At 51.3% G+C, this 23,538-nt stretch overlaps 1 protein-coding gene across 1 annotated transcript; it reads left to right on the forward strand.

Annotated features, from left to right (window-relative positions):
* Window positions 1-6,402: 6,402 nt before the first annotated feature.
* LOC138064681 (cocaine- and amphetamine-regulated transcript protein) lies at window positions 6,403-7,341 on the forward strand. Its single transcript, XM_068928389.1, has 3 exons — window positions 6,403-6,549; window positions 6,644-6,727; window positions 6,879-7,341. Exons 1-3 carry the CDS (start codon window positions 6,406-6,408, stop codon window positions 6,984-6,986), a joined length of 336 nt encoding a protein of 111 aa, XP_068784490.1. The 5' UTR covers window positions 6,403-6,405; the 3' UTR covers window positions 6,987-7,341.
* The last annotated feature ends 16,197 nt before the right edge of the window (window positions 7,342-23,538 follow it).

The following is a 23,538-nucleotide window of genomic DNA, read 5'->3' on the forward strand; positions in this document are numbered from 1 at the left end:
GAAGCAAGGTCATATAGCTACCTCTCAGCTGTGTTTCAGGCAGTATGCAAAAGTGAAAATGGAAGAAGTAAATGCTTTAAAATGGAGGGTTTCAACATAGAATAAACAGTGTCCAACGTGTGATGAGCTGTTGGGTCTTTGGTGTAGCCCTATGTTGCCCTAAATGATCAGTTTTCTGTCTCTGACCTTAGAAGAAATCTATCCAAAACACGGTGTGTTCTGCACCATGAGAAAGATCACTTTTGAAAGTCTATGCTTATGTTACTCTGTCATGCTGACATGCATGTTCTTAGTATATTAAATACTTATTCAACAGAGATTAATAATTTAAAATTCTGTAGTAAAATGGCAGTACGGCATAGAGCTGTGTTTTCATGTCACTGCTTCTTGTTCTTATCTCACCACAGGGATTTGTAAAGGTGTTGGTCATGGCCCAGGGAATTCTTCTGAAAATATGATGACGTTCTCTATGATTGCTGGACATTTGAGATGCCTTTGAAAATAGCATATTTTCAAATATGTGCATAAAAAGGCCAATGAGAATAAATAAATCAGCCCCCACCTCCATGATTGCTATTAATGGCTTCCAAAAGAAACACTTTGTATTTCTGTACTTCCTACTGTCAAGTAGCTAGTTCAGTCATCCATAGCCTTCCTGCCCTTAACTCTTTGGGTCATCTTCCTGAGTCCCCAAAGCCATAGGGCCCCCTCTGACTAGTAAGTGATCACTCTTTTGGTGAGACTAGTAATTAAATCATTCCAAGTTGGAGACACTAACTGATAATCCTGACATGCAGACAATGAAAACAGATCTGTTTGTGAGGACTTAAGCCTCTGCGAATGCTAACTCCTTATTGTTTGTTACATCTGAAAGGACAGTTACTTACATTTATCAAAATTTCTTCCTCTAAATATGTGTACAACTCAAGTCAAAACATGTCTCTGAATAAATCAGGCAGTTCTGCCTTAGTAATACCTATCTTTGGAAACATGTTAAACAAATGGCATTCATCAGCACGAGCTCGTTAGCGTGCTATCAGGATGTTCCGGTGAGGGGGAGATACAGAACGAGACCTACATTCAACACAAATGATTCAAAGAATCACTAGTGATTATCACTTCCCCCTTGCCTATGAAAAAGTCTTGGAAAAGCTTTTCACATTAATGTGCTGTGCCTCATACGTGAACGCTTACTATACGTAATGCACACTGGTTATACTGACACTCTGGTGGAAGAAACAGCCCCTTGCACGCTGTCAGTCAGAGATTTGCTGAAAAATCTTGTCTTCTGTGGACGTGCTAGGAGTGAAGTGTAGGACAGCATGTCCGTACCATATTGGATGATGTTGATAGGTGTATTTACACTGAGGCATTATTCCACTTTGTAGGTATTCTCACTTGTGTTTTCATTGCTTACCTGTAGGATCTCTTCCAGATGTTTAATGAATATGAGCAGTACATAAACTACTGCTTTTGAAGAAGGCAGGTATTGCCTGTCTCACAGCCATCCTTTTGAGAATACTGCTGACAAATGGTAGCTTTTGAGTGCCAGTGTAGGGACGTGAGCCGTGACAGCAGAGGCAACTTGAGAGCTATGGGTGACTTTCCAGACTTATTCTACCCATCTCAGGTGTGTATGGTCCCTTCACTGTAGTATCTGAACAGCTCACAACTGTTAATCTATTTACTTATTGGAAAAGATAATACTTAGGATGATACTTTTTTCAGGGCAGAAGTTGAGGAATAAATGAAATGGCTCCCCTTATCAAGCATACCAGCTGTGGAGAACACACGCATAAAGTTCAAGGACCTTGAACGTGGTACTCCAGGCTTCCAGGTGACCTTTCCACTCTCATTTGGCTCATTTGGGGACCACTTTTCTGCACTGTGTGTCTTCCTCCCTCCTGTGAATAGCATCTCTCTTCACCATGGCAAGACCAAGCGTAACCTAGTTCTAGCTTTCTCCATAACTCTAAGGGACATAGTCTATTTAAGAGAGGTCAACATTTGAGTTCATAGAGTTTAAGGGGATTGATATTGTGAGCCTGACAGTGCTTTCAAATGCCCCAGTGGTGGAAGGATGCGGAAAGCTGTGAATGTGGTGGGCTAAGATGCTTGTCTTGTCCCTAGATACTGTTGCAAGTAACTGATAGTGTTTCTTAAATTGCTTGGGCTGAGATGGTGAATTAAGGATGAATTGATCATAGAAACCTGGGGTTAGTTTAACGTGAGGTAGGTAGTCTCAAAGATAGTGTTGGCATTTGTATATCTGCTGTTCTTGTGAGAACCCACCCCTTACTTAAATAGTACTTTTCCAATCTCTTACTCATAGAGATGAATTGGTATCTGCCTCTGAAACAGATATTATCTTTCAAGTATGCCTCTGGACTCTATTGTTACTTCAAATGTGGCAGAACCCTAATTTATCTTAGATTTTCCTTGCTGTTCCAGATTTCAGGCAAAGACATTTCTTGATTCAGAAAACCAGCAATAGTATATTTATTAACTTTTTTTTCCCCCTTAAAGTGAGGTTTATAAATTAAGGCAATTCAGCAAAGCACTTCCAAAAGCTCACTGCTTTTCAGCAAAGCCTTACAGGATCCACTTAAAGCCAGATGTCCACTTTCATGGCTCTGATTCAGTAGAGCACTTGAATAAATGCTTCACACTAATCTCTACAGTCTAGTAGTCATAAAATCTGCCCAACTGTGTGTCTACGTCAAGCCCAAAACTGGAATACATAAATGCATCAAAACTGATGAATGAACCCTATACTGACCCCAATGTTAACAGAAACCTCCGCTGTTTTTCTGCTTTTAGAAGTATGTTCAATCAATCAGTCGTAACAGAGGGGTGTGATTGTGGAAAGCATACATAGTGCAGAACTTTAAAAACGATCCATTTGACATAGAGATGTTGACACTCTGTTTCCTGTTTGTGTCTCATCTGCAATAGCTTTAGTATGTAAGAAGTAAGTTAACTTTGAGAAGCTTGAATTAATAGAGTAACAACCAAGCTTCTCCTATCTGCGCTCTTACTGAATTTTGCCTGGAGTATCTGAGTTGAGTTCTGTGGTGCAGCAGACTCCCTTAATTTGGCATCCAGTTAGTCTTAAAACTGGCTACTGATGCTGTTTTCAAAAAGTGCCTCTGTGTTTTTTCATACTTTTATAAAGTGATTTAGCTTTTTTTCCTTTTTCTTTTTGTTTTACCATGACCCTGCTCTGCTCCTCGATACAATAGTTTCTGACTCTCTTATTTAACATTCAGAAATCCTGCATCCTAAAACATTTTTTCCCCGCAGTGATTGAGACAAAGTCTATAAGAACGACTGAATACGGAGCTGGGTATAATGATATTTGTAGAAACAATGGGAAACAGATATCAGTAGGTAGATACGGAAATGTATAGTTATATATGTAACTATACTTAGATAGAGGCAACGATTTTTGGAGACAGACATTTGTAATTGCCTCCTCAGTAGATAATAATTTTAATGTGGGAACTAAGAACCCAGAGTTTAACTTTTTACTTGGAAGTGCAAATTGGAAAGAAAACAGTGATGTTTTCTAAGCGTCTCTGTGATGTTTTCAACACTGCATGAGTAACCCTCACACTACAGAATATGGCTTGCATTTCAGTCTGGGTTTCACTGAGTCTGCCTTAAAGGCTGAATAGACTATATCTGCCTCTCCATATAAACTATTGTGTTTTTCTTAGTCTATGTTATTTCTTTGCTCTGATATACTTTAGCAGCCCCATCATTTCCAGTACTTCACATGGCTGTGTCTTTGCTCCAGCCCGGGATGTGAGATTTGCCACCAGTGGTTTGACGGCAGACGTTAGCCTTGCCTGAGCAGAACAAGGCTGGGGGATTTATGCAAACACACAGAGGATCTCTATGCCGAAGAGCAATTACAAACAAGACCTTTGCTGAATGTGATGATCAATAGGGAAGTGTGGGAGGAAGTAACAGCAAGAAGTGAACATGCAGCTCTGGAGGCAAGCAACACGATAGCGGGAGAGATCTGAGGCTTTTTATTGCCTCAAACAAAATGACGCTGTTAAAAATTCCTTGTTAAGCCACAGCTCCCTATGGTTCCTTTAAACATTTGCCTTCCCATTTGGAGAATATATCTCTGGGTCTGATTTTTTAAAATACATGTGTATTTTGCCCATGTTGTTTTGCCTTTTCAGGCTCTTCCTGACTACCTTATTAAAATCAGCTATGAGAGTTTTGTTAATGAGGCTTTTCACATTCCTCCTCCTCCTCCCGGGGAGCCCAAGACCAGCTGCTGCTGGCCGGGGGGTGAGGACGGCTGCGTGCCCCTCCAAAGGCTGAGTGCCAGCAGCCACCAGCGCCGGTCCGAGGCGGCGGAGGCAGAGCAGGGGCCTCCGCCAGGGCGAGCGCTGCTCCCTGCTCTGCATCCCCGCGGTAATGCAGGAGTCACACAGCAACACAACATGACTCACGGAAGCTGAACTTCTGCCTCGCCACCCGGCTCTCCCCTGCTTTGGTCTGCCGGTCTTTGTTTTAGCCTCCCAAAGCATCTTGGGGTTTGTGGAGGCAGAGCCTGTGGGACTAAGCTGCGAGGAGGGCATTTGTCACCTTTCTGAGTCTACTTGGCACCCCGACCCCAGCCCCGTACTGTGGCCTCTCTTTGGGTCCTGTGCCAGACAGGCGTGAGGGTGGCCTTGCTGCGGGGAGTGGGTGGGGAGCTGCTGTGGCCTGGACACCTGAACCTCCAAAGGGCCGGCTGCTTCTGGGTCCCCTCCCAGGGGGATTGTGTCCCCTTCCCCTGCCCTGGCTCTGCTGCCGCTAGCCACGGTCCTGCTCTGCAACCTGTTGCTGCTTTTCTTAGTGTTAAGCATTTACAGCCGCTCTCCTGTCTGCCTCCTGCCCTTACAGTGACTGACTGTGGCCTGGGCTGGATATGGGCCTGCTCTTCCACCTTCGCGTTATTTAATGCAAGGGGACGCTTAAGTAGGAAGGCCTGAGCTGAGACTAACACAGCTCTCGTGCGTGTGTGCTGTCCATAGTTTCCCCTTTTGTGATCGTGTTTTTTTCTCCTCTCCAGGACCTGGCCATATATCAGGCACAGGATGGATGGTGCTCACTGAGCAACGGGTCTGTAGTCCAGTGTTTGGCCTCAAGCCCCTTTCTTACAGCTCTGCTGTAAATCCTGATGATTACTTTTATCTTGAGCCTTTTGATGCCACTTTTGATCCTGGTCCTCTGTAATCCTGACCCTTTCTACCCAGGTGCCAGTCCTACCTGTCACCTTCACAGCCTCTTTGTTCAAGCTTCCCACCCCTGCCTGCTGCTTGCTCACTGTCTCCATCTTCCCTCCTTCTCCTTCAGGTTAAGTCTTCCATCCTGCCCCCCTCCCTCATGGCAGTCTGCTTCATCTTAGCCCACAGGCTACTAATTCTCCCTTGTTGCGGACTGCTCCATCAGTTTCCAAGCCTGCTCTCTTTGATGAGCCAAGTTCTTCGGTTTCCTTCTCTGTGTGTCTGCCTGGCTGTGTCTTGCTGCTCCCCGTTCCTGTTCTGCCCGTGTGCCCAAGGGCTGTGTCTCCTGCTCTTCCTGCACAGTGATGGGAGGCACGGGTCTTCTTGACAGCCCTTGTTCCTCAGGAGACCTCCGTGAGGGGAAAGATACAAGAACTTGCGTGCCGGCAGCCCACTTTCTCCTTGCTCTTGTTCTTGAAAATGGCTACTTCTTGGTAAATCAGCCCAAAACTGGCTTGCGCTGAATCTCATTTAAGAAAGTTTAAGCAGGGCAGCTGGTTCTCAGGGACCCTTTCAGCTGGGACAGCTTACCTTTGGCAAAACTGAAGTAGCAGCAGAAAGGGAGTCATTGCCGTCAGAGGTGAGTCGGGCCTCCCTCCCGGCCTTAGAGGCCTCACCATGCTGGACATGGTGGTGGGGGGGGGGAATAGGAGGGGTCGAAGGGGTCGGACCAGGCAATGCCGAGCTGAGCCGAGTCAAGCTGAGCCGAGCTGGGCCAGGCAATGCCAAGCCGAGCTGAGTCGAGCCAAGCCGGGCCGGGCCGGGCAATGCTGAGCTGTGCCGAGCTGAGCTGAGCCGAGCCGAGCTGGGCCCAGCAATGCTGAGCTGAGCTGAGCCGGGCCGGGCACTGCCGAGCCGGGCCGAGCTAAGCCAAGCTGGGGAATGCCGAGTCGAGCCGTGCTGAGCCGGGCCGGGCACTGCCGAGCCGGGCCGAGCTAAGCCAAGCCGGGCACTGCCGATCCGAGCCGGGCCGGGCGCTGCCGCGGCGGGGGGCGGCGGGCGCGGGGGTCGGCCCCGCGGCGGGGGGCGCTGACGCAGGCGGCGCGGGCGCGGCGCCAGGCGGTGGCCGCGGCGCGCTATAAAGCGGCGGCGGCGGCGGCGGCGCTCCAGCACCATGGAGAGCTGCCGGCCGCTGGCGCTGTGCGCCCTGGCCGCCGCCCTGCTGCTGGGCGCCCGCGGGCAGGGGCCGCCCGAGCCGCCGCGCCGCGCCCGCGACCTGAGCCCGGCCGGCGGCGGCGCCTCCCACGAGAAGGAGCTGGTGGGGCCGGGGGGGGCCGGGGGGAGGCGGCGGCGGGGCGGGAGCCCCCTGCGCGGGGAGCGCGCCCTGACGGGGTCTCGGGGTCTCTCGGCAGATCGAGGCGCTGCAGGAGGTGCTGGAGAAGCTGAAGAGCAAGCGGATCCCGCACTACGAGAAGAAGTTCGGGCAGGTCCCCATGGTGAGTGCCCGCCCCGGCCCCGGCCCCGGCCCCGGCCCCGGCCCCGGCCCCGGCCCCGGCCCCGGCCCCGGTCCCCGTCCGGCCCCCGGCCCCGTGCCCGGGCTGCGGCCGGGCCGGGGCGCCGCGCTCAGGGCCGTGTTGCTCCCGACAGTGCGACGCCGGGGAGCAGTGCGCCGTGAGGAAGGGGGCCCGCATCGGGAAGCTCTGCGACTGCCCCCGCGCCACTTCTTGCAACTCTTTCCTCCTCAAGTGCCTGTAGGGGACGCGCCCCGCGACAAACCGGCGGGCGCACAGGGACCGAAATGTTGTTCCTTGCTTCGAAGCGCTGGCCTCGGGGCGGTGGCGGCAACTTCCTGCGGCTTGTTATTCCGAGAAAAGCAGTTAGAAGTCCTCGTGTTGCCAGTGTAACGCCATGTGTGACATCCGACATCCAGGGAGCTGTTGTCCTTCTTCCCCGTCTCCCCCCCACCCCGGCCCCGTTTGATTTTGTCCGTCCCAAGCCCCAGCCTGCACATTGCTATGTAAAGGTGCCGGTAGCGGGAGTTGTGCCGGGGACGTCCGGGAGAAGACCCCCATCCGACTGAGAAGATCCCACCTGGCTAGGTCGGGGCCAAGCTGTGCCGTGCCGGGGGGGGGGGGGGGCCAAGCCGTGCCGGGCCATGCCGGGAGCGGGGCGTTTCCCGGGCTCCTGCGTGCTCCAGCTGGGCTGGCTCCTTCCTGAGGTGGGGAACATCCCTCTGGTGCCTGCCGGAGGGCCTGGGGCAAGGCTGGATTCGGCCCTCAGAGGTAGGTGTGAGGAAGAGAAGCAGAGGAATGCATGAAAAGCACCCTGATCCCCCCTTTTCCCCCTTGCAGCTGGTAACACCCCAGCACACCGTGGGGGACCAGCCATCCTGCAGGCTTCAGGCCGAGAGTCTGACCATGCTCACTGTGCGCTGGAGAAAGTCCGGCATGAAGTACTGGTAGCTTTCAGGGACCTGGTGATAGCCTGGGTGGGGTGGGTGTTGTGGGGATCAGGTGCTTTACCAGAGCCACCGTGGAGAAAACTTAGTCTGGATTCATTGCAAGCTAACGAAGGATGTTCCAGTTGCCTGAAGTAAATTGCTCCCATTTCTACAATGAACTGATGTACATAAATACTTATGTTCTCCACAGGTACACCATGTGTTTCAAAGAAGTCATAACATGTTTTAATCCTTTGTTTGCCACTGTTAATAAAATCATTGTTCTGATGACAGTGCTCTGAAAGAAGTTTTAATTTTGTGCATAGGTATCTCAAGGTACTACTTCAAGGAAAAGCAGAGACTGCTTGCTGGGCTGCTGGGGATGCGCATGCTGTGGGCACCTTGTAGGGAGTGTCCTGGCTCCTTTCCCTGGAAGCATTTGTTGGGTCCTGAGCGGGGCCCAAAGCACAGACTAGAGGGCAGCTCTGCACATACCTGACTAGCAGAGCCAGAGGGAGAGGCTTAGAGTTATTCCTAAATCAGTGCAAGTCCACTGTGCGCTTTAGCCAGGCTGCCACCTCGGTCAGGACAGGGCTGGTGATGGGACACACAGCACCTGGCTCAGCTCCACGAGCTGCCACGCTGCCCCAGGTTGGCTGACCGCGGCCTCCTGCCCCTGCACAGGCCCTGAGGGGCAGCAACACGCAGGGCTGCCTCAGCCCCTGTGTGTCCCGGGGTGGGGGACAGGGTTGGTCCTGGCTGCAGGGCTCAGGCCAGGGGGCCAGCTCCCTGCAAACCATCCCCTGGTGGAGCTGCTTTGCTTTTTATTCCTGGAGAAGAAGGACCACTGAAGTACTTTCTTGGCTTTTCCTGGTGTCGTCTGGTCCCTGGAGGTCTATGCCAGAATCAGCTCCTATTTCTGCCAGCAGGGAGATAAGGGACTGCAAGAGCCACAGTGAGTACTCACTGCCAGACCAAGGGAGATCTGGGCGACAGCATGCCTCCAAGTAGGCTTGATGTCTGGTGCCCAAGAGAGGACAAGTTTGGGTGAGAAACCCAAAAACTTTTGAGAAAAAAAGACTCCTGCAAGGCAGCTTTGCTCCTGAATTGTGAGACCACAAAAAAGAGTCTGCACAAAACAGGCAGAGGAGAAATGACTGCAAAAAAGAGACGTGCCACTGAGGGAGATTTGGGGCCTGGGAAGAGCTCCTCAGGGGTGGGCAGGGGATGGCTTGGTGTGACTCAGGCAGGTCACGGATGTCGAGGTCTGGTGTGAAGCAGCTAAGGCATACCGTGAGTCAGGAGGGTGACAGGAGCCGGGCTGCAAATGCAGGGACCTGAGTTTAGGGAGGAATTAATGGAAAAGGAAGGGCTAGGATGTGGCAGACAGGGACGGAGCTGCAGGATTTTCCAGGTGGAGGTGGCAGCTGGCTGCAGGCTGGGATTTGCCTCCTTGCGGGTGGTGCTGGCCCATGTTACTATGCACATGCAGGGCCAAAGGCATGTTTCAGCTTTTGTAAAATGGTAACAGTACTTCTGGATGGCTTTTTGGTATTGCCCGGAGACACCGTGGAAGCATTTGCTCTTGATTTCTTGTGGAATACTGAAATAATTTTTGTAGCATCATTTTTTTTTTCCTATTGTGGACTGCACGTACATTTGGGTGCTGGCTGCTTTCAGGCATGGAGATGTCGGCTGGCTCCTCCGAGGCCTCTCCGGTACGAAGCCGCTGTGCCTGTGGCTCTGGGGCACTCCGCTTGTTGACTGAGGTCCAGCCCCAGGTACCTCGTCCACCTCAAAGAGCTGAGCGCACTGTAAACCTTCTCAATGTGTAACATTTTAATGAAGTCGTATTTACAAAAAATTGGGCTGAAATGTGCGTTGGCAAGATACGCTCAGCTTGTGCGTTATTCTTTTTGTTCTTATTTTGCCTAATCAAGTGCTCAAAGTTATAAATGTAGTTTAAATAAAGATCAGCTGTATATATCCAAAGCCCAACTTAAAGAAACTGGGACTTCTAAATTGTCTCATTCACTTGCATGATGTTTTCATTATGACAGTCAGTACTGACTGCCCTAACCTGGGAGCTCTCTTACCCCTTAGGTTAAATTTATACCATTTACATCACATTGCAGTGGCAAACGTTTCTATTGCACGAAGAAAGCATGTCAGCAAAGAAACCTGTGTTCTAACAGTCTGGATGCTCCTGCCCCTGCCCGGCCACACGCGCTCTTGGCCCTGGCCCCGGTGCTGGTATGAAAAATTTTGGGGTTTGAGAGCTGGGTGGCAATAAGAAGCTTTTCCCTTCTCCTTTTGCCTGAGGAAAGGATCAGGCAAGCTGTATTTGAATTCTGATCGCTCTTAAAACGATCGAGTTTTCTACAGCAGAAAGCCAATGTTTCCTTCCCTATCGGTTACCATCTACCTCAGTTAAGCAACCTCATGTTTCCCAAACATGGGCAAAGAATTTCTTTTTTCCTGATTTACCAAAAGGTGTGCACTGACCGCCAGTGTCCTCAGAGCTCTTCTCTGTTTTTGAAATAGAGTAGCAGAGGTAATACATTGTGTGACACATTGCCACGCAAAATAGCAGTGCTTTTGTCGTTTACTCTCGTCTTATCTTCGCTTTCATGGTTCTTACAATATTTTGGTCTCACAAACATTTTATCCATCTGACAATTCATTGGGAAAATCAAAGGCACAGCGGTCAGACGAAAACAAATCCAGTCTGGAGAATATGACACACAGAAGGAAGACTTAGAATTCATCAGCAATACATCCCATAGGGACACCTGCATGCGAAGCCAAAAATAATGGAAGGAAGCTGCTTGCACGGGTCACGGTAGGTGATGGTCCAGGTATCTAGTTTACACAGCTATGAATCCAGTGATATCATTTTGAGTAAGAAGGGCCTGCTGTTACTAACACAGATTGTAGTGTCGGATTGCCAGATGATTTAAACCATTAATAATTTAATCTGACATGAGCAGCTCCTTTGTGTCGATAATCAATGTGATAACAGCGTCCCATCCAGCAGCCAAGTGGATAGTAACATCCTTCAGAAGAAAACAAATTAGAGAAATTGTTTGGAAGGTTTGATATCATGGTAGGCAGTATCATGCATGTACCTACCTCCTTTCCACAAGTAATCCAGTAAATCTCAACTTCTAGATAGCTCAGTTTCATGCATGCAGCCTATCAAGGTCTAACTATATAGAGCAACTATGGCCAGGAAAATGGAGGAACGGGGCATTTCATTTGAGCATCAGATTAAAAGTAGATAGACTTCTGACCCCTGGATTTTAAGAATGCTCCCAAACATTGGCCGTTTTGTTTTATGTATCCATCTTCTTACAACGGCAGTGCCAGAGGACAACGCAGGCTTGAAAAGGGTTAACTCACATTTCCCCTAGCTAGAAGAAAGAGGTGGTTGAACTAGCTAGCTGGAGGACGACAGCAGGGGCTTCTCCTATTTGTGAATTCATAGACTTCATTTCACATGTTTGAATATCTAAAGGAACATTCATTTGCTTGTGTTTCACATTAATTTGTGGCTTTGCTGCTGAAATTGCTAAGAAGAAAACAGGCATACATAACAGCTGCTTGAATCATCTAAATGGCATATTGCTTGGATTACTTTCTGTGGTACCAGCTGGGCACGGCATTAGATCGCTGAGAAGTTAAAATAACAGGCAGCGTTTCAGCCCCTGCAATTGCCCTTTGGCTCTCGTACCTGAACTGCCCGATTACAGGTCTGCAACTGCGTCTGTACCTAGGGCTGCTTGATGCCGCCTGACTCACCGTGCGGCGCCCCGCCGGGCTCAGGGTTGCTCAGTGCAGAGACGCTGCTCAACAGCTTCGTCTCGCTCACCTCCCCGGGCAACGCTTCCCGGTCACATCCGATGCCGCGCTGGCCGGGAGCTCGGCGAGCCTGCTCCTCCTCAATATTTACCAGCTCTCCGACTTTAAAATGTGCTGCGGAAAAAAGTTATGTGCCTCAGTAATGCACGTTTTCTCTGTAACTCCCTGGTGCATTTTTTTTTTTTACTTATTGCTGCTTCTTCTCCTTCATGTCTTTTTGATCATGTCAGTGATGTTTCTTTCCTTTCCTGTGTCCCGCTTGGTGGGCGCTGAGGCTGCCTTTCCGTCGTAGGGTGCACTGCAGGTGAGTGTGGCCAAACCCTTACAAATAAATTACCCTGTTTTCAGTTTCTGTGTGCTTTCCTGTGGGTTTTTTTTCCCCAAGTACACATCTTTGCAGTCAACAATTTAAACATGAGCAGGAGAGATGTCTTGATCCTGTGCAATGTTCCTAATCTGCTCCTTCCTTCACACAGAAGTAATTTCTACTGAAAGGAAAGACAAGCATTTAAACAGACTGTTTAGTCAGCTGGAAATGGAAGATTTCTCATTACAGTGGTGGGACCATGAGTGCATGAATCACAGAGTGACCTCATTCAGCAAAACTAAAGAAAGTAATACATACTTAGCTGCCCTACTCTTTCAGAGTCATGGACCGACGGAGTTTTAAGAAAATGATAACTGCTACCATCCGAACGGCTGCGCTCCCCATTCGTCTTGGCTGGGAGGAAGGGACACGAACTCTCGCTCTCAAGCAGAATTCAGAAGGGTTTTGCACGTGCAGGTTTGTTATTACCTTATGAGAAAAGAAGTTGCACAAGAAGTGGCAATCTTGTATCATCAGCTCGAAGGAAGAATAAGCAGCTATATAAGATAGAATGGCAGGTCCCAGTGAGATTTGTGGAAAAATTCCCAGTGCGTTGAACAGTGCTAGTATTTTATACGTGGTGTGTGTACAGCTTGTCCGTGAGCAAAGAACCAGGTGAACTTTTTGACAGGTTTTATTTCCAGTTTCTTTCCTATGCTCCATTTTTTCTATTGTTTCGACAAGTCCTGAGATGGCTATGATGTCATGCTTGTTGCAGAAATTTGTCTTTAAACTAGTGTGACTCATCTGGAGAGGAAATTCAGATTGGCTTGACATGAAATACAGAAAGTAACTCCCCTTTGAATTTTGCTCACTGGCAGGGAATGAAAGTCTTATTGGTAAAGACTGTTTTCAGGCAGGTTGTATATCACGTCCCATAAAATGATCCGCTCCTGGCTATAAATAACTGTGTTCAGACACTTAGATACTGCAGTAACGAGGCTACACCATCACTTACACTGAACGCAGAATACATCTATTTCTGCTCCAAAATGTGTCTTGTCAGCTACTAGAAAAAAATCAACTCCTCTCATTAATACTATTAAAACAGAAAGTGTAGGCATAAATTGGAGGACTGGATTTTTGTTTTTGTTATGACATTTTAATAACTGGCTAGATTGAAGCCATCGGTTAATGTCCTTAATTAATAAGAACGCCTTAGTCAAATTAATTAGCCTGGAGGGTGGATTTGGGTTGCCCCTCCTCCAGGCTGCCCAGGGCCCCGGCATCACCCTGGGCTGCCACAGGCCCCTTCTTTAGCTCCTGCCCTTCAGTTTTTAGGGCTGCCTCCGTTGGCGGGTCCATCTCAGGGCGCTGATCCCTGATGCTGCGGCTCCTCTTAGGCGCCCTTTGCTGGGGGCAAGCCAGCTTCCCTGCTTGGCGCCGTAGCAATTTTATATTTACACCCTGTGTGCACACCCCGGTATGGCATCAGGGAGGTTTTGTCGGTGAAAAATGATTTAATTTCATCAAGTATTTGTCAGGTTAGCTGCAGGATAATGGCTGCCTTGCTTATACACAAAATCTCTATCCAGATTAGGTATGTTTATTATAGTAATCAGTGCCTGCCAGTTATTTATAGTATCTCATCAGAGATTAGGGAGAACATGAAATCCTACTTTTACTGGTATCAGCAGCAACTTTTGGCTGATGCTGGTGGGTCTGGATTTCATTAAGAGCATTTTGTGAGGATGAGTAAGGATCTGTACCCTCCTCGGAGAGGAGGGAAAGCCGAGGCACGCATGGATTATATGTGTTTTGCTCAGAAAGAAATAGAGGTCTCCAGGCTGTGAGCCCCATGTTGGGACCATTAGATATATTGCCTCATCGGTTAAAAAAGACGACTCATTATTTTCTGCTTGTGTAGCAGCTACGGAAAGAACATCGTAACATTTTTACATGCTGGTTATTTAGACAGAGTTCTCAGGTCTGTCCCCACCAGCTCGCGGCGCCTGCACTGCGCCACCGCGGACACGTGTCTCTCATTTTCGGATCCGTCCTTTCCAGTGCCGCCACCACGAAGAAAGCTGTAAGCTTTCTTTAAAGTGCTCTGGAGGACTGCTAGTGGGTGACAGCAGCCGCCCCGGGCCCCCCACGGGCGGGAAGCCAAGGCCCCCGCCTCCCGCCCCGGGACGGCGGCTCCCCGGTGCCCCGGCCCGCGGGGGCGGCTGGCGGTGCAGGCACGGCTCCCGTCCCCGTCCCGCGGCCCCGCGGGCGCCTGGCAAGCCGGGGGCCGGGCAGCCCTGCCGGGGCGCGATCTGCGCCCGCGCCGCTGCCTGCAGACAAGGGGAAGAACACGCTGACTTTTCTCCGCCTTTTCATCTCATTTGATTTGTTGGCGCCCGAGACCCCCGCTGTAATTAATATGTCAAGCAAAGCTGGGTTATCTGAAACAATGTCTTGGAAACTGAGGGAAAAAAAAGGTCAAGATTAAGGGATTTATAGTGCAATTTTTGCTATGCGCTGTACAGTTTGAATCTCTTAGGAGCGGCTGGCTGCAGCTCGTGACACGCTGCGCTTTCCCGCAAACACCTCACCTTGCTTCTCGCCCTAAACTAGACAGGGCTGAGGCTGACGGGGCCATCTCGTGCTGCTCTTTGCTTACAGAAATATGCCATGGAGGGACAATACCTTCGGCCCATGAAGAAAAGCTGAATGTAGGAGCAATTTTGCAGAGTCCTTGTGGTTTTGGGGGTGTTGTGAGACTGGGTTTGGGGAAAGGTGAGTGCTCCTGGCGTGTCCAGAGGCTCCTCGGGTGATAAATAATTGTGCTCATCTCTTTTAAGACGGCTGCGTTTTGTGAGGAAGGAAATTATTTTCCTGTGGATGTGCAAGGTTAGGAAATCACGTTCTTTGAGTCTACGTGGAGGAAAAGCAAGCGTATAAAATGCTGAATGCCGCACCCTACTGTTTCCAGTAGTACTTCACTCGTCAGCTGCTTGCTTTAGCAGGTGACCTCCTCCTTCACACCCGTAAGAGTGCCCGATCGCTAGGGCTCCTTCCGGCGAGTACGGCAAGGTTTCGGGGACGCCGAGGCAGGATTTGTGTGCCACGGCGGCTGCTGCCAGCTGGGTGTTGCAGCAAGCCGCCTGCGAGGGGGGCGACAGGAGGCGACCGGTGCTGATGCCGTTTCTGTCTCCTCGGCCTTTTGAATGACCGGTGAACCCAAACCAGACCTCTGGGGTCCTCTGGGAGGAAACGCACAGCGGCGGGGAGGCGAAGGGCTGGCTATTACCAGGCGCCGCGTGCCGTCCACCCACTGCAGGACGTGGAGATGCAGTTAAAGACACCTTCTCCTTGGGGTGCCTGTCCGCGCAGCGTGGTGGCTACTTCTGGTGCGCAGTTGCAGGCGCTTGGGCAAGCCGGGGCGGATCTGCTCAGCCGCCGGGGCAGGGAACCCTGCCCAGCCGCCTTGCACGGGGCGCTCGCCCCACGGCTCGTTTGTGGTGGCAGAAACTGCCCTTCGCCCTCCTGGATTTATGCAGCGGGATGTTTTTGAGATGAGGCTTTCCAGGCGGCCCTCCCAAATTTCCATGGCTCCCCCAAACTGCCCACATCACCTGCTGTCGACACCTTCCCACGCGTCGCCTGGTGCTTCCCCGGTGGAGCGATGCCGAAGGAGAACGTGTGCCTGAACCGAGGAGCGCCCCTCGGGGTGGGGGCAGGAATGGCTCTTCCCCACCCCTGGGCGCAGGTGTCAGGCTGCACCAGCCCGGCCCCCGGCCCCCGGCTCCCCATGCCGGCGCCCAGCGCCAGCCGCGGCCGCAGCACCAGGAGGCCGTGACCACCAGGCAGCTGCCGCCCAGCCGGGGGGGAGGGCGATCTAGCACCACGGGACGGTCTCGGCCAGAGCGGTCCTCCTGCGGGGAAGCGGTGATAAGCAGCGCACGCCCGTCGCCTCGGGACGGGGTGCGTGTCACAGGTGTTTTGTGCTGTTAAGCCAACTGACAAGTCAAAAGACGTTTGCCGGTGCGGCTAGGCTGACACTGAGCCGCGGTCTGCTCGGAAGATGGGTCGGTCTTTTCCTCCCTCGCAGCGAGGGCTGCGGAAACACGCAGCGTTGGCTCGCCCCCGCGCCTCTCCTTCGCCAGGTCCTGCTGCAGGAGCCCGTAGCAGGACGCGGCTGTACACACACGCGGCTGTGCACGCACACGGCTGAACACGGCCCCCTCAAAGGTAACACGTTTGTAGGGGCTCCCCCCAGCCCCACCACGGCAGGCCTGGACTTCCCAAAGGTCTCTCTCTTTTTCTCAGCTTCTCCCCGTGGCTGCTCAGCACCCTCCTCTGGAGACGCAGAGCGCGACGGGGAGCCAGGAGGCCCCGGGAGAGGACGGTGCCGGGGCAGGCAGGGCCCGACTCCCTCTCCCGCAGGTGCGGGATCCCCTTTGCTCTCCCTCGCTGGCCAGCGGCTCCCAGAGCGGCAGTCCCGGCTTGGGAAGAGAGCTGCCTTACCTGCAAGGGCTGCAGGTGGCACTGTTCATTAACCAGAAGCTTGAACCAGAACTTTTTTTATTAACTAGGAGGTCGACGGGATTGGTGTGGAAGAGCAGGTAGGTAGGAGGGAGAAGCTGCTGGTGTCGGTGGGGAAGGTCGCCCCGATGGAGGCCGGGTCCCCGCAGGGTCCAGTGGGGCGAGGGGAAAGCACACTGAGCCTTAAAGCCCTGGAGTTTGGGTTTGCTAAACTTCAGTAGCTCTGTTGAACTCTGATTTTTTTGCTCCAGGAAACCCAGAAGGTCTGGTCTTTCACCGAGGCCTGTGGATACAGGGCAGAATTGCGCACAGGCCCCTCGTACTCCAGAAGTCGGGAATTCTAGCTCCTGCGGCTCCTCGATCTGCCTGCCCTGGCCCTCAGAGACTTTGGCCTGTGGATGACTCGGTTCTACACAGTGCTGACAACACTGCAGTGACAAAGGCAGCACGCCGCGTGTGACCCTGCAAGACCAACATTTGTCTTTCTTTCAGTCTTCCCTGAGGGGACAATTCTTTTTGCACAGTGATTTATGGCTTTTGTTTTTCCACGTACGCTCCCAGCAACGCGTTTTGCAATAGCGAAAGCAGGGCCAAGTGGCGTGCCTTGCAGTTGGAGCAGAAAGGTAGGAGGCATCTCTGCCGGTAAGGAGACTGCCTCTGGGGAACCTGCAGTTTTACCTGCTCAGGGGGACAGATGAAGGGCGATAGTGGACAGTAGTTGAGTTCCCACTCTGCATTGATACTCCAGGTATAAGAGCTGCTGAGGTAGCTGTAACAGTGCTAAAACCCTGCCCCTGGCCTGCTCAGCCTAACGCAGGCTTACACCTCAGCACAGGCTGAGGCACAGGCCTCATCATGTACCTGTGCGCGACATATGCTTTTAAGCTTTTGTTTGGCTGGTAGTTGCAGCTGTGGGTAGTCTCTTGCTGACATACAGGATTTCTAAGTAAGTTATTGGCTTGTTAAGATGAAGTTGGTGTTGATATGAGAACTGGTGTGGAACCAGGACAAGGCGATCTGACACTAGGCTGATTTCATTGCAAGAGGAGAAGAACCACCTGTCACGGTCCTGTCTCTCCCACCAACGAGCACGGCCCCTGGCCACGGACCCATTTCACTCAAGCGAGTGAGTGAGTCGATGCATTAATCGCCAGTGTGAGGTATCGTCACCCGCAGCTTATTGTGCTTCACTATACTTGGACATAATATACACTCATCAGCAAACATTTCTAGTTTCCTTGCCTCTATTCTCTGCAGTTGTCTTGATCCCATAAAACCACAGCGCTGGTGCAGTCACTCTTGCCCCAAGGCAAAGCTCTGCGCTGAGATTAGCCCCAGCTGAGGCTGAACCCAGCAGGGAGGGAGGAGGTAATTTGGGGAAGCAGGGTAATTGCAGGGGCACCTCTCCCTACCTCACATCACCTGGGAATGTAGGTTTTTAGTTTGCACAGTAGAGATGCGAGTGCTTGCTGAGAGCCTGATCTGTAAGCGCTTTGTTGTGAAGTGCGGTGGGTGTTTGAACAACCTGGTTATCATCCCTGCGGCATGTGGTGTGGCTCCTGCTCCCTGGCTGGACAAACTGCCTTTTCTAAACCCCTTTGGTGAGTGTGGAAGTGGCCTTTGTGCTCTTTTGGAAATAAGTAGTGCCTGATCCACAGTGTTATTGGGGATATAGGGGAAAGGAAACTACAGCCCTCTTGCCTCTGCTATGGGATTTTCCTGGGAGAGCTAGAGGTTAAGGAAGAGGTTTGTTTGGCAGTTGGCCCCTGTCACCCGGCCTGGAGCTGGGAGCGCTCGGTGGAGGGGACACCTCTTTGTGCTCGGGCTCCCCCTTGGCCTGCCGCAGCCCCTCTGGAGCAGCAGGAGTGGGCCTGGGGTGCAAGGCCCTGATCATGTGGTCCGGGGACTTTTTTATTTATTTTTGTTTAAACCTTCTTAAAGACTCTAAAATAGATATAGACCCCCCTCTTTCTCAGGAACTCCTGCTGTTCGGCAGTGCTGGCACCCTTTTCCTGCATGCCGTTCAGCCACGTCCCCTTTTCATCCACCAAGACTTCCTTTTGACAGAAACCCAGTCTTTACTCCATAACTAAATGAATGAGCAGCCTGAAACTTGCTGTCTGCAAATGTTTGATTTCACTCAGGTTTCCTTGCCTGACCGTCAGGAGAGTGAATAGCGAGGAACCTGCTCAAACAAAGCTCTGTTTAAAGCGTGCCCATCCCCGTGCCGCTGCGGTGGCTCCCGTGGCTGTGTCCTTGAACGGCTGCAGCAGCGAGACAGGGTCCCCCGGCCTCGCTGCCCCGCGGTGGCCGTCTGGGCATGAACGTGCAGCTCGTGCTTCTGCTCGTCCCACGGGTCCTTTTGTGCTGGGGGTCCTGTGCCGGGCGGGCTGAGCCGCTTCGCGCACTGTTGCCCAACGGTGTGTGCTGCGAGGAGGTTTCCGGGTGGCCGAAGGGAGAGGAAAGGGCCCAGGCTCGCGGTGGAAAGGGGGTGCTGTGTCCCTGCCAACCCTTGTGGCCATCCAGCGGTGGCCTGCACCCCAAAAATGTCTTTTGCTTTGTAACGTTATCAAAAGATGTTGCATGGTGTAGTCTGACTTTCTAAAGCGTGTCTTTATCAGTACTACCAAAAGCATGCCCTCTATCGGCGTTTGCTCGAGAGTCAAACTTGGAAATGAAACGCAGCCTTTCAGGAGGGAAGTCGGTGGCTGCGGCCATGCGCTCTGCTCCGTCTCAAAAACGGTGACGCTCTGCGTGGGCGAACAGTTGGGGAGGAACGTTGCCAAGTTCTGCGTATCTTTGGCAGCAGATTCTTAACTACGGCTTCTGGAGGGGGATAACTTTGTTTTCTTGTAATATTCTGTTTCTTGTGATGAACAGAAATGGTTATGCTGCAGTGTTATATCAGGAACTCCCACTGAAGGGCAGCAGTGGCCTTCTCAAATAATTCTGCCATCACTAGGTGAAATAGCAGACCATAAATGAAGCGTTTAGAGTAAAGCTATTCAAATATCGTGCTACTCTTAGCCTAGTTTGGACACCTTTCCAATCACTATATAAACACATACTGTATCTACACTTTTGCATTTACAGTGAAGCAACCTATTATCATAATGACAATAATCACCCTGACTACTGAATATGTTAAAAACAAAAACATGAGGTACAGTTAGAACAAGCAGCAACACCCTTCCCCTAAAATGAGGGATCTATCCATGGTTTTACAAATCTGTGGGTGTGGAGACCAGACATTAACCCATCTTTTCCAGTACATCTGGTTTGATGTACAAAATCTGTGTGTGTGGGTTCTGTAGGCCTCATATGCTTTCTGTGAGGGCGTGGGTCTTGCCAGGCCGTTGTCTTGCAGTGACAAGAGTAACCTGTCATCAGAAGGAGAGCAAATGCTGTAGCAACACTAGCTGATTCGGGTCTCAAAAGTGTGGACTGTAGACATGTGACGGCACGGTTTGTACCTCGCGAACGGAGCGCTCCTCAGCCCTTTGCGTGACCGGCACCCTCATGGAGCTGATGAAACTGGAACTTGTTTCATGCTCTTTAGCTGTAGCTATCAAAAACTTCTGTCTTTCCAACCCTTATTTATGGCAATTGCCCCATTGAAATCAAGGGCCAGAGATTCCTACTTCTGATTTTGCTGAAGAGTTTTTGAGCAGTACCTCCCGAGATCACTAGTGCCCTCACACCACATGTACTTTTTTGTTTGTCTTACGGGGTATTGTCAAGCAGGTTAGCTCTTCCCCGGGATACATCCGCTCCAGTGGCAATATTGAGATATACTCGCGCTCCAGCTGCGTGTCTGTTATATAATAGAGCTGCCAAGTTCAACAGTTCTGGAGCCTTATTTAGACTCTATTGATTGCAGGTTTTAAAAAAAATCCTGAATTTTATGTCTGACAAAAATCAGCTCTGAAGTCAGACAACCAAAGAAGTCAAAGGGAGACCCCAAGTCTAGTTTATGTGGCCTCATACAGAAATAGCGGTGTGCAGCTGCTGAAGGATCCCTACAAAAGCAGCGCTGGGAGGACCACCAGTCGTTTTACAAGGAGCTGGTTTGTGTGGAGGAGGTGGTTGCTGCTGAAGCAATTGCAACAAGCAGCACAGAGGCCGATTGGGCTCTAACCCTTGGGTAACCACTTCTTAAAGCATATCTTCATAATTGGCAGCCTGTAAGCTGTTTTAAAACTGCCTCTTTGATATTGTAGGTACGTAAATATATTTTTCTCAAATAGCAATTGCAAACTGAACAATTGCTAGAAGCATATAAAATATCGTCACCGATTCACAGCTGATACCTGCAACTCCGTTTTGTCCTCGTGTGTGTTTCTGCTGCCCCTAACTTGAGTAACGGGTAAAGTGCCCTTCTGGCGTTCCTGAAACTCGTTTACAAGATCTCATCGTTTGGGTATCCGCTCTTTTGAGTTTTTGAATCTTGGAAGAGTAGAGGAAAGCGGTTGTAATGCTGATTGCCCATTAAGGCCTACGCAGAAAGGGAAGGGGATATTTTAAAGCAAGCTAATTTTTCCTCTTATCCACGAGTTGACGGATGGTTAAAGAAAACTAAGCAAACATCATAATAAGCCTCAATTACTTTAATCCACAAAGTGCTGTCATAGTTAATTGCTATGCATGTCTCATGCAGCTGGAATATAATTACTGTTTTCTCACTAAAGCGTCGTTGTGGATAACTCACTGAAACATCTGCTCTAGGCATCTGAATGGTCCAAAGAGCGCAGGAGATGGTAAGGCGGTAAGTTTGTCTGTCTGTCTGTTTTCCTTTTCCTTCCCTCTGCTCTGCAGAGATCGCTGTTGAAACGACGACGTTAGCTCAGCTGCCGCGCTGACCGGCACAGCTCCATCTCGGCCGTCCTTGCGGTGGCAGCAGCTTACCGAGGGAAGGGGGCAGCGCAGATGCTGCCAGGTGGGGCTGGAAGGAGAAGCCCTCTGGGCTCGGCAGGACAGTGCGCACCAGGCCGTGGCGTTTCGGGTGGTGGGGAGCGGGGTAAGGCCGCCGTGGGGAGGGTGGAGGTGCCCGGGCTGGGCTCCGGCTGCCGTGAGGCAAGGAGCGAGCAGGGCGGCCCACCGCTGCCGTCTCGGGGCTGGGCGCTGCTGGGTGAGGAGCGACCTCCGAGGAGGTAGCAGGGCTGGGGGAGGCTGGCACGGCCCTCTCCTACGCACCTCCTCTCCCCGGGCTCCTGCCTTGCTGTCCATCCTGCCAAAACATTCGGAGAGGCCCGGGGTTGTTATAGCTAAAAGACGGTACTCTTCTTCTTCCACATCTAACAACTGCCACATCCAGTCATCGAGACTTTTTGAGATGATTGCTAGTACTGAATTTTGCCTAACTGGTGTCCAAGACATACGTGAAGGGGTGGATCTATGTCACGGTCATTTCCAAGGGGCGCCAGAGCTGATCATTCAGGGTGCAGGGGTGGGACCCCTCTATACGGGCGTAACGGGGAACCGGCTGTTCCTCGCTCTGTCCAGGGCGACCTGACGGGTGCTGCTCACCTTGATGGTGTGGCTCGTGGCCCCTCGCGCCCGGGCTGCCAGCGGTTGCCGTCCTGCGTCGGGCACGGCGTCGGACCCCAGCGCGCAGGAGCTTCGGCGCCGTTGTCCACAGCCCGGTTATCTTCCCTGCGAAGGCAACGCGCTCGACCGCTTGTGTGATCAGGGAGGGACAGGGAGAAAGCAGATAGGCTCTGCACTAGATCTGCCCCAAAAGTTGCTTTTTTTAAAGTCACAGTGGCAACGCCTGAAGGCGCTGAGGGAAGCTGATCGCTGCAGCCTTCACAACCCAGGCAGCGACGCGCGCGGCTGATGCGGGAGCCTGCATCCCTTGTCCCCTCCGAGTGCAGGGCAGAGAGCAGCCGAAAGCACTAATAGCCCAGTGTGTTGCCTCTCAAAGTGATACCTGTTCCTTTTGAAGAAGGACTGGGCCATTGATGACTCTTAGTGCAAAATAAGAGGCTTTTTTTTCCTGTGCCTGCTTGTTCCTGCATGGATTTTGTGAGAAAGGCCATCCTTTCTTCAAAGGGGTTATAAATTAAGTCCCTGGGTATTTTTTCAGTATGTTTCCCTGCTGAGGCATGCAAAGGCAGGACTGGGATCAGTACAGATGTAGAAAAAGCACAAGCTGCACTGAAAAATCCCAGCTTTTCAGGCTGCAACCACATCTCCTCGGCCTGGCAGCCTCCCGGAGCAGCCCCGTCCCCAGAGAAATGCAGTATTTCTTGGGTTTGACTGAGCTGGAAGCAGCTCAGGGCGCAGCGTTTTGTGCTCTGCTTGTTTTGACGCTTTTGGTTTAGGCCCAGGATGGGAAGCGTAGCTATAGCTGAAGCTAGCTGCCACTTAAGGTCAAGCAGTCTTGAAGTCTGCGGTAGTTGGAACTCGTGGGTGAAAATGCAGGTTTGGGAAGCTATATTTCCTCTCATCGCACTCTGTGCTTCGCCGGAGCAACCCCTGCGCAGGAGGTGGGTGCTGTGGGAGGGACAGCCGGGGGCTCAGGGCCGGGCAGCGTGGTGCTGTTTGTCTCTCCTGGGTGGTGGGGCTGAGGGGACTGAGTTCAGCTGGGAAGGAAAACACTGCGGGGGCATCTAGCTGCTGTCCTCAGGGACCCAAGAGAGGGCCACTGAGGAGGTGGAGGCTGGCTCCTCTCCCAGGTGCAAAGCTAAAGGTTGAGAGGTGATTGGCACAAATTCAACAAGGGAAATTCTGATCAGATGTTTGGAGAAAGCTCGCTATGCTGACAGTCGTTGGGCTGAAACAGGCTGCCTAGGGACATAGTGGGACTGCCATCCTTGGAGATGCACAGAATCCAACTGGACAAGGCCATGAGCAGCCTGATCTAATTTTGGAGTCAGCTCTGCTTTGAGCAGAGGTTTGGACTGGAGACCTCTAGGCTTTTCTTCCAGTCTGAATTATTCTATGGGATCTTTGGACTCACGGTGATAATCTTAGTTTGCAGAGAAGAAAATAAGTCATCCAGATATTTCAGGATATGGGAAAAAGTATTTGGTCAGACTCTTCTCAGGTAAAGGCTTAAGGGAAGACTGTTTTATTTCTAGCATACCCTATCCCTAAATATGCTAAAATGTACTTTCCTCTCATGTCAAACTCTCCTAAATAGTGGTATGCATATTTGAGGTATTGCT

The sequence above is a fragment of the Struthio camelus genome, chromosome Z (assembly GCF_040807025.1).
Source record: "Struthio camelus isolate bStrCam1 chromosome Z, bStrCam1.hap1, whole genome shotgun sequence".
In the NCBI taxonomy this organism is placed as follows: Eukaryota; Metazoa; Chordata; class Aves; order Struthioniformes; family Struthionidae; genus Struthio; species Struthio camelus.